Source organism: Lolium perenne, chromosome 1 (assembly GCF_019359855.2).
Source record: "Lolium perenne isolate Kyuss_39 chromosome 1, Kyuss_2.0, whole genome shotgun sequence".
NCBI classification, from domain to species: Eukaryota; Viridiplantae; Streptophyta; class Magnoliopsida; order Poales; family Poaceae; genus Lolium; species Lolium perenne.
The window spans coordinates 255,368,042-255,378,506 of record NC_067244.2 but is presented as its reverse complement, the minus strand read 5'-3'; the positions used below and the strand labels follow the sequence as shown (position 1 = coordinate 255,378,506).

The following is a 10,465-nucleotide window of genomic DNA, read 5'->3' as shown; positions in this document are numbered from 1 at the left end:
TTTAGCAAAAGTGCTAACCATACGCAACTCGGTTGATTCGGTTTAAAACCAGAAAACCGCGGTTAACCGAAGAAAACCGAACAGCCTAGCCCAACAACGAATTTTGCTTTGCAGGCCATCCCTAATTAATGTAAAACGTTTATATTTGTTTACAAGTGCATATTAGACAATAGAGGTGCCACAGCGTGGTGGTGTGTATGTGGTACTTTACGAGAAATGCTTGGCAGGTCTTGAGTTCAAGTACTTAACGTGCATCTTTTTCTTCAATTTGGTCGCATTCTCATTTTTTTAAGTATGTAATATGCATCGTTTTTATAATTTGGCCACATTCTCATTATTTCAAGTCTGTAATCTGCAGCATTTTTTAAATTTGGCCGTATTTTCATTATTTATCATTTCTGTCTCCCGTAACATAATTAGTTTGTCCTTTAAAAATATAGAAACGAAATATATGTCCATAAAAAATAGGTGTTATTTAAAAATTCGCGTCAACTTTGGTTAATTTGGTTATTACCGAAACCGAACCGAATTAATATGGTTATTACCGAAACCGAACCGTATTTTTATACGAAACCGTATTAACCGAAGTATAGAAACTGTATTTACCGTAAAACCGTATTTACCGAACCGAATTAACCATATTAACCGAACGCGCAGCCGGAAGAGTAGCACACAGATAAATTGTGATACAAAACACATTGCAATCATAAAGGGATATAAATAAGCACTTCACTATGCCATTCATAACAGTGAATAAGTATTCTGTGAAATATAGCCTAAGAGACCCACACGGTGCACACACTGTCACCTTTACACACGTGGGACAAGGAGTCTCCGGAGATCACATAAGTAAAATTCACTTGACTAGCATAACGACATCTAGATTACAAGCATCATCATATGAATCTCAATCATGTAAGGCAGCTCATGAGATTATTGTATTGAAGTACATAGGAGAGAGATGAACCACATAGCTACCGGTACAGCCCCTAGCCTCGATGGAGAACTACTCCCTCCTCATGGGAGACAGCAGCGTTGATGGAGATGGCGGTGGTGTCGATGGAGGAGCCTTCCGGGGGCACTTCCCCGTCCCGGCGGCGTGCCGGAACAGAGACTCCTGTCCCCCAGATCTTGGCTTCGCGATGGCGGCGGCTCTGGAAGGTTTCTCGTACCGTGGCTTTTCCGTATCGAGGTTTTAGGTCGAGGGGCTTCTTATAGGCGAAGAGGCGGCGTCAGAAGGTCAATGAGGCGACGACACCATAGGGGGGCGCGGGCCACCCCCAGGCCGCGCCGGCCTATGGTCTGGTGGGCCTGTGGCCCCCCTCTGACGACTCTCGGGTGTTCTGGAAGCTTCGTGGAAAAATAGGATGCTGGGCGTTGATTTCGTCCAATTCCGAGAATATTTCCTTACTAGGATTTCTGAAACCAAAAACAGCAGAAAACAGCAACTGGCCCTTCGGCATCTCGTTAATAGGTTAGTTCCAGAAAATGCATAATAATGACATAAAGTATGCATAAAACATGTAGATATCATCAATAATGTGGCATGGAACATAAGAAATTATCGATACGTCGGAGACGTATCACTCGGCGCGACCGCCGAGCGTCCGCGGAGACGCAAACCTGACGCATATTTGGGTCAGGTTTGCGTCTCCGCGGACGGGCCGGTCACTTTGCGTCGTCCCGCTGGAGCAGGACCCAGACGCATTTCCGGTCACGGCGGACGAAAACGGTCGCTCAGCGACCATTTGCGTCGCGCCGCTGGAGATGCCCTTATGCTCGAGGGGTTTGGTTGGTGATAATACTTGTTCTACCTGGTAGGCCCTTAATTTCGTCTAATAACAGAGCAAAAAATGGTGCTAGCATGGAATTTGATGTGTTTTATCCGTGGCAATCAAAGGGTTGAGATCCCTCTAAAAAAGTACTCATTTTGTAGACGTGTTGAACTTTCTTGTATATGTTTTCTATTTTGTTTTTTTATTATGTAAGATTGCAATTGTTTCATACTTTATTGATTGATTGATCAGATTACAAAATATATAGAGGGCCGACGGCTAACCCTAACCTGAGTTACAAGAAATATAAATCGACTACAATACAATCTAACATCCCCCGTAGTGTCAACGTGGGGCTGAACGACCTTAAGACTGAATCGAATATAAGTAAATGATGTAGTTGGTAGGCCTTTGGTGAAGATATCCGCAAACTGAACTGAGGAGGGAACATGAAGAACTCGAACTTTCCCTAAAGCCACATTTTCTCGAATAAAATGAATGTCAATTTCAATGTTCTTGGTCCGTCGGTACTGCACTGAATTCCTGAACATGTAAACAGCAGAAATATTGTCGCAATAAATGATTATCACCTGCTGAATTGGCATGTGAAGATCAACTGACGCAGCCAATCTGTTTCAGCAATAGCATGGGCAACCACACCATACTCTGCTTCAACCGACGAACGAGAAACTGTAACATGTTGTTTCGAAGACAATGGAATCAAATTGTTACCTACAAAAACATAGTAACCAGACGTAGACCTTCGAGTGTCTGGACAACCAGCCCAGTCTGCATCAGAATATGTTGTCAAAGAAGTTGGGGAGGAAGGATTTATGTGAAGACCATGGTCAAGAGTGAATCTAACGTAACGAAGAATACGTTTGACATGATTATAGCGAGGAATGCGGGGATCATGCACAAACAAACATGCTTGCTTAACAGCAAAAGAAATTTCAGGACGTGTGATAGTAAGATATTGGAGAGCATCGGTAAGACTACGATAAAGAGAAGCATCAAAAAAGAATTACCGGTGGAGGAGAGTTTGGAAGTAGGATCAAGTATCAACCCTAATATACTTTGCTGCTAGGACCTGAACCCTTTTGTCTTCTGGAAGGGTTTAATGTGGGCATCTATGGCTGTTAAGGTAGGTAATGGTAGAAATATTAGATTTTGGGAGGATACCTGGTTTGAAAATGCACCTTTATCTACCCAATATTGGGATATTTACTTTGTAGTAAATCAACAAATGATGACCATTGCTGATCTATGGGATGGGCAACAACTGAGATCTGATTTTAAGAGAACTTTCACACCAGAAATGATGAATCTGTGGTTTGAGATAGTGGAGATTGCTAAAACTATTTATTTTTGTGAAGAGGAAGATCAACTGATTTGGAAATATGAATCTAGTGGTGTCTACTCTTCCAAGTCCTTATATGCTATTATGAATTTTAGAGGTGTGCAACCTGTGTATTTACCAGCAGTTTGGGATTTGAAGATCCCTCCTAGAGTTCAAATTTACTTTTGGTTGCTATCACAAAATAAAATTATGACTAGGGATAATCTTAGACATAGAGGCATACCGAAACCTCTTGTATGTGAACTCTATAGTGAAATGGAATTTGTTAAACACCTCTTCTTTGACTGTTTAGTATCTAAATTGCTTTGGGCTGATGTGCAAGAGATTATTGGTGTAGACGTCAATGATTACCTTTCTCTTGCCTCTAAATGGCTATGCAATAAAAGATTTGAATAGTTTAATGTAGTTTCATCTGCTGTAGTCTGGAGCATATGGAATAATAGAAATCATTTGGTGTTTAACCGAAAAACTTAATTATCTATGAAACAGGTGTGGGGGCTGATCTATCTAAGGATATGACATATGCCTTTCAAAAACCTGGAGTGGGATCAGGTGAAAAGCTAAAAAACGCCCAGTGAAAACTGAGGAGCTTGCCTTCGTTCATGCCGGATTAAGATGCACTTCCTTCGACTGAATTTCAACCTGGAAAGCTTCTACAATACGCTGGGCGTGCCTGATCTGAAACATATCTACTGAAGCATCCTGAAGAATCAGACAACATTCATGTGGTGACCTGACGTGGGGGCGGCTTTCAGAAGCGAGATGTGTGGAGATGGATGAGTGCAAGGTTCCCTGAAAGATGCATGATGCGATTTGGGCTTAATTCCTTGTGTTGGCTGGAGAGTAGCCTCTCTCAACTGCTTTATTTTTCTGTTCTGTAGTTTTTATTTTCTGAACTTGGTTTGTATCTTAAGATCCACAGGTAGTGGTGGGCTGGATCTGGTTTGTTTAGAACTCTTTAAAAATGCTCTTATGTTTCATTTTCAATGAAAATGGAGCTGGAGAGCGCTCCCTGTTCATCTAAACATTTCTGCCTTTTTTCACTTTAAAATGATTTTTGTCACCTCTAACCATGGTCATCAACACAATGGCTAAAATTATTTTTGTTTGTACGCTCAAAACCATCGAAGCTATGGTGTACTCAAAACTTCAACTGATATTTGTAGGAGAAAAGGAGCAACACTAAGGAGAAACTATGGTATACATCTTTCCTTCAAAGGACAAGAAATGGATCTGAATTCAAGTCCGAGAAAACTTAAATGGGTTGGCAATGCTCGTTTCCCTATTTTACAAATAGTATTGAACAAATTGCAGTAACACACTTGGGTCCAAGTTCAACACTTAAATTGGATTGTTTCCGTATCCTCTTGCATATACTATTTTCACAGTTTTTGTTTGTATGGCACTGAAGCCTGAAGGTACAGAGATCTCAAGAAAGTTATTAAAAGGTTGGCATGAAGCACAACACCCCTATGTTACAACACTGCTAATTAAGCTTACAGTGAAAATAAGGCCCATGAAACTTCAGCTTCGGTGCCTGAACTGATGTACAGTTTTTTTGGAAACCGGAACTTGAAATAGATGTAAAACCGTTTTTCCTGAATATACTCATCAAATAAATACCTACACTTAAAGCCGATGTTATGTGAGCAGCATGATCTTGCAGAATCCCCAGGCCGCATGCAAGATATCAGTGGCTAATCAATCAGCTAGCCGCTACAACATCTGTCGGTGCGCTGGATCCTAGGAGCTGGCGAAGCTTGGGCTCGCTCTGCTCCATATGGTTGCTTACGCCTGACTTGCTTGTGTCGTCAATCATCGACAGGAAATTCTCCACAATGCGAGGAGAGGATGCAGCTGCTGCTGGTGGTTTGTCGGGAGGCATCTCTGCATCGGTCAGTGCTGCAGTGTCTTTAAGTTTCACCTGAGATATGATGTTTAGTTTTGTTAGAGAAAGTTAGATTAGAATACTGGCCCATGGTAAAGATAGCCTGCATGAAAATATTCCATACCGCTAGAGCAGAATTCTCCATTCTGAGCTTCTCGGAGCTTTTCGTTAGCTTGCCGATTTCAGATCTTAGAGATGTGTTCTCGGCTGTAAGTGATTCTACTTGTACAGCCAACTCCTCTGTCTCAGCCTGCACCAAGAGGACACAAATATCATTTGCTTTGCTACGATATGGTATTACTGTACTAAGATGCAAAAAATAGTTTGTAAATAAAAGGCATGGGAGATAATTCAATCGGTTTCATGTCCATGTTTCCAGGATACTGCATCTTTTTGAGGATTGGATATTGGCATATTGCTCACAATGTGACTACATTGACCAAAGAGTACATACAAGAGAGCCTACTAACAAGGCCAGCACAATCTACCTGCTTTCTCAGCCTCGACCGTCTAGCAGATTCCCTATTTGATTGCTTCCTCTTTTCACGCTTTACTTCCCTCTCATCCTGGCACGGAGAAATTCCAAAAAATCAAAGAAAATTAATCCCTGAAAACAAAATGGTGTAACATACACAGGCTCCCAAGAAACTATAGGATTAGAGCGGGTGGGTGAGAAGTAACAATAATAATTATGACTTTCTAGTGGTTCTAAAAACAATAGGTGGATTATACCTTATTTGATATTTCAGCTGATATTCCCATATGAGGTGGAACCATAACACCTGGCAATTGAGATACTGGTGTGCCTATTGCTCTTGAATTAGCAACATTAGTGATACTGGGTTTAATGACCGGAACTGGAAAACATTGGTTTGACAGAATTGCTCCATTTGCCATTATAGGGTTAGGAGTCAAAACATCTGTATTCCTCGCAGCCGCAGTTGCTTCTGTGTCTGGAGAAAGGTTTAAGGTGTTAGACACTTTCTTGAATACAATGAAGCACAGGACAGGACTTGATTACAGCTATGAAGTGACTCAAAGATCAAGTGTATTTATTTTACGGGCAAAAGGAAAGATGCATGTTCGCTTACTAAATAGTGTATATAAGAGAAGGGTTGCAATACAGGATGGCTAGTCCAGAAGAATGACTGATCAAGTTAAGTACTAATACTAGATACAATGAATATTGAACAAGTCGTTAGAAAAGTGAAATACCAAGTCCACCATCCAAGCTCCGTCTCCTAGGAGTCGTGCTCACCTGAATATGTACAGTTTCAGTCAAATTCAGCATTTTCCAGATGATAAACAAAACACATCTGCAATCACACACCCACATTGGTACCTTCAGATCATTTACATCACTGGAGCCTTCCCCGCTATAATCCCCACTGAAATGACCATCAGAAGAACATAACTTCAGTTTACGAGAAGAGAAACGGGAATAATTAATTCCAGAAACAGAAGAGAAGCATGTAAACACCTGGATGACGTTCTTTTACTGTCACCACTGCCAGTAGATACTGCAGTCCCATCAATCTCCTTAAGTTTTTTATTGGAACTTTTATCCTTACTTGTTGCAGATTTGTCTGGCTCCACGCTCAATGGATTTGCCATCTTGAAAGCATCAAAGACGAAAATCAGGTTAACAATAATAATCTCAACAGGAAGTTCTGTTCAAGGAAAATATGAACATAAGAGTTTCAGGCACCAGAAGTAAAATATAACTGCATATATAAATGAGTATGGTCTAAGGGCGCAATCATTACAAAACAAATGTGAATCTGATGCACACAATCGATCTTTTCTTTTGATAAGCTACACAGTACATCTTTCCTAACAACAATCTTTTATGCATCCGGTGGTGAATTACAGTGCACCAAAAAGGACACACTAGTATCTCCGAGTAACATCAAAATGATCCCTTGAACATTTGAATGTTTGGACAGACATAATCGGTTCTTCCTGAAATTTCGGCATGCTGAAAATTTTCCGATCGAGAGTTTTGAGACGCGTAGTCAGAATAATGGAACTCAACCATCCTTGACAGCAATAAAATTAGTGCAAGACCCAGATGGTGACCACAACCATCTATCTCTGTCTTCTTTTCCACAATACGTGTAATGCTTCGAACACCAAGGAACACATGGTGCATAAATGTTTGATGCTTCAAATACTGGGTCTTATTTAAACAAAGTGCAAAGAAGCACAGGACGATCTAATGTTTACCATGGGCATAAGCGGATGCGGGTAAGCTCCACCATGTGGGTACATAGCAGCATATGGCGTTCCAAAAGGGGGTGGCATCATGGGCTGCAGAGATGCAGACAGGGGATTTATATTCAATGTAGTGTACAAAACATCACTGCCTAGAAAGATAAATAAAACAAATACCTGAGGACCCCACATATACGGCGGATGTGGATGACCAGGAGCCATTGGTGGGGCAAAATATGTTGGTGGCAGGACACCAGGGCCATAGTATGCCTGTAAAGGTTTGCTGTTATTGGTTAAATTGCTGTGTTCCAATCTTTGGGAAGCAAGCAGTAAGAGAACCGAAAAACACTCAACCTGCATGGCTGACCAATCAGGATACGGATAGGGAGCTGGTTGATCCTGCAAAATGATGCTGATCCATAAGGCATTTGCAGTAAGGGCTTAAGGGGTCATATCTTTTGCACGTAATGCAGTTGAGTGAGAAAACAAACTGTGTTATCATTCACCGTGTAATCTCAGAGTAGCATACTACGTGCCATTTCTGGATGCGGAGTTGTATTGACAGTCTAAAGACACAGCGTGCTAATTTTTTCACGACAATGAGGTTCTTTGCTACGTTTAGGAAAATTCATAATTGTTTACATAGATGTCTACTTTTATCCATGATTTGCTCATAACAAATGATAATACAACCAGCTTTCAGAAAGATCATGCCATAAAAGGTCAGGCCATAACTCAGTAGCCAGCAAGTGCTGCTAAATCAGAGATTCCTAATTTCCAAGGCAATATCTCATTAGTGTGGTCAGCGGGTACTTTCAAAATCAGCGTTTCTTACCTTGGGAGGTGAACCTATTTTTCCACTCCTCTGGGTAGCCACGGCTTCATCATGCGCCATGCCTTTCCGAAAAGCCTGCCTGTCTGCCATGTAGAATTCAGGATTGTCACGACATACCATCTATAATAATTTCCCAATCTAAAGGTTTATGTGAAGCAATCAGTTCAGCAGAACCAAGCCACCAACCAACGAAAAAAAATAGACTGTTCATGTCAACTTATTACTCCAAGCGATCTAAAATATGATCTACAGTCTTCCAAGCGATGCAAAGCCTTTCATGTACAGAAGTAAATGTCTAATGGTGACTCCAAAACTGAACATCGGCGCACCGTAATCTTCCAGAAAATTGACTTCTTTTTTTGAATTTGGACTTGGAACTTCACCGCTAACTGCAAACTATTACTACTACGGAGTACTAGAAGTCTAGAACAGAGAGTTTCCTCCTTTTGAAAGTTACAGTGACATGTGGAGAACAACACAATTGCAGCGCCGAATGTTCCCAAACTGCTTCTGGCCTTCTGCAACAGCCTGATACGAACGAATTTCCCAAACGGCCCAACCCATGTCGGCATCTCGAACGGCCGCCCCTCGAATACCGAGAACCGCAGCGAGCGTTGCACGTAACAAGGGAATTCGAACCCTCCTACGAACGGGGCCAATTCTCTCTCAACAAAAGAAAAGAAAAATCCGTCGCTCGCCGCATCAGTCCTCGTAACAGAATCGAAGCGGAGCCATGGCGGGACGGGGGCCTCGGACTAATAGTTCCTGGCATGGGCGCCCGCGAGCTCGTGAAGCACGCACGCTCCGAGAATTCTCGTTGTGTCGCACGATGCGCTTGTGTCGAAAGGTCGGAAAAACAAACCATGGCGGAACTATGGCGGAACCATGGCGGGACGAAGTAGAAATCGGCGAGCATTGCGACTGAATTTGGATTGGGACAGGGCGGAGGGGAGCACCGATCTCTCACCTGGACGGTCGTTGCTCCGCGTGGCGGCGGCCGGCTGGATTGCTTCCGCGGATCGTGCGCGGCGGCGCGAGGCGGGTCGGCGTGACGATGGTTTTGGGAGAGGAGGTGCGCGGCGAGAGGGAGGGGAGGTGGTGGTGGTGCGGAGGAGAGAGGAGAGAGTTGGAGAGGGGGCGCCAAAGGCTGGATCCACGTCACGAGACACGTGTATATGATAAGGACTGGGCCACCGGGGCAACCCCCAGGTCGGCGGCCGCTACTAGTACCCCGGTTTACATCCCACGATTCGTGAGCTGAAACCTTTTATCTGAGGCTGTATCTTAGGTAGTATCATGCATTTTAGGCCCACAAAAATGCTGACGTGACATCTAATTAATGAGGAGAAACAAGATTAGAGTAACATAGGTGGATACTGTATCATAGCGCACATTACGAGAAAAGCTAATGCTAAATAGATCATGCACACACATTTTTGTATTGGGATTGTACAAAACAATAAATTTAGAAGATTATGATAGTACTCTATAATACTACCCACTATAGTGATAGTATCATAGACAAGTATCATATGCATGATACTACAATATGATACTATGCACTATGACCAGCCTGAGAAGATATAGGGATTGAGATGAAACAAATGGATGTTTGTATTGATAATTTGGTCAGGTTTATATACTAACCCAATGGTCTCTTACAATGTTGGTTAAAATACATGTTCCTGTCTTTTGAAATAGGCCTGATGTCCCTTCGACATGGATATCATTTGATCAACGCTAACCGTAGGCAGTTAGCCCATAGAAAATCTTATCTGCTATATTAGTCTAAAACTAACGCTAATAACTACTCATCTGGTCAGATTTAATTAACGTAAGCTTAGTATGAAATCCTTAAGTGAGTAGCCTAGCGTGTCGATTAAATGAGGACGGAGGGAGTATCTGCTAATTATAAATGCAGTTGCTGATAAAAACTTAGTGAACAAATATGCAAGATTGTCACATGATTTTGTTTGCAAAATATCAATTTCTCCGTTTTTCTGTAATTCATGAGGAAAGAACAGTTTTGGAGCAATATGTTTAGTGATATTACTTTAATGCATCCCATATGCATTTGAGAAACACGTGCGGCATTGTCCGCATAGATAATTGATCGTGATTTTGATGGACCGATACCACATGATGTTTGGATATGATTAATCACTCTGCGAAGCCATACACACTCACGTGAAGCTTCATATAATGCAATTATTTCAAAATAGTTAGTGAAAGTTGCTACTAGAGTCTGTTTAGTTGACTTTCATGAGATAGCAGTCCCACCGTATAAAAATATAAATTTACTTTGTGATCTGGCATTATGGAGATCAGAAAGATAGGCGGCATCAGTATAGCCAGTCAAAATCATGTCTTATTTTTCTGATAGAATAAACCAA

General features: G+C 41.9%; 1 protein-coding gene across 2 annotated transcripts; it reads right to left on the bottom strand.

The window, feature by feature from the left end:
- Positions 1–4,468: 4,468 nt before the first annotated feature.
- LOC127327699 (common plant regulatory factor 1) lies at positions 4,469–9,219 on the bottom strand. 2 transcript variants are annotated; one of them, XM_051354489.2, is made up of 12 exons: positions 9,040–9,219; positions 8,073–8,155; positions 7,592–7,636; positions 7,415–7,507; positions 7,250–7,333; positions 6,504–6,637; positions 6,366–6,411; positions 6,239–6,281; positions 5,756–5,976; positions 5,512–5,589; positions 5,148–5,273; positions 4,469–5,059 (listed from the first exon to the last, which is right to left on the bottom strand). In XM_051354489.2, exons 2-12 carry the CDS (start codon positions 8,130–8,132, stop codon positions 4,841–4,843), a joined length of 1,149 nt encoding a protein of 382 aa, XP_051210449.1. In that variant the 5' UTR covers positions 8,133–8,155; positions 9,040–9,219; the 3' UTR covers positions 4,469–4,840. The 2 variants fall into 2 exon arrangements, with proteins under 2 accessions (XP_051210449.1, XP_051210450.1); XM_051354490.2 differs by having other exon boundaries at positions 8,073–8,151; positions 9,040–9,215.
- Positions 9,220–10,465: the final 1,246 nt, after the last annotated feature.

What these genes read in the sequence shown, in the direction of transcription:
- LOC127327699 (XM_051354489.2), bottom strand. Translation starts at nt 8,132, where the DNA reads ATGGCGCATGATGAAGCCGTGGCTACCCAGAGGAGTGGAAAAATAGGT. An exon ending in CTGATTGGTCAGCCATGCAG is followed by an intron (nt 7,508 to 7,591) that starts GTTGAGTGTTTT and finishes AAACCTTTACAG; the next exon opens with GCATACTATGGCCCTGGTGT. An exon ending in CGTATATGTGGGGTCCTCAG is followed by an intron (nt 7,334 to 7,414) that starts GTATTTGTTTTA and finishes GCATCTCTGCAG; the next exon opens with CCCATGATGCCACCCCCTTT.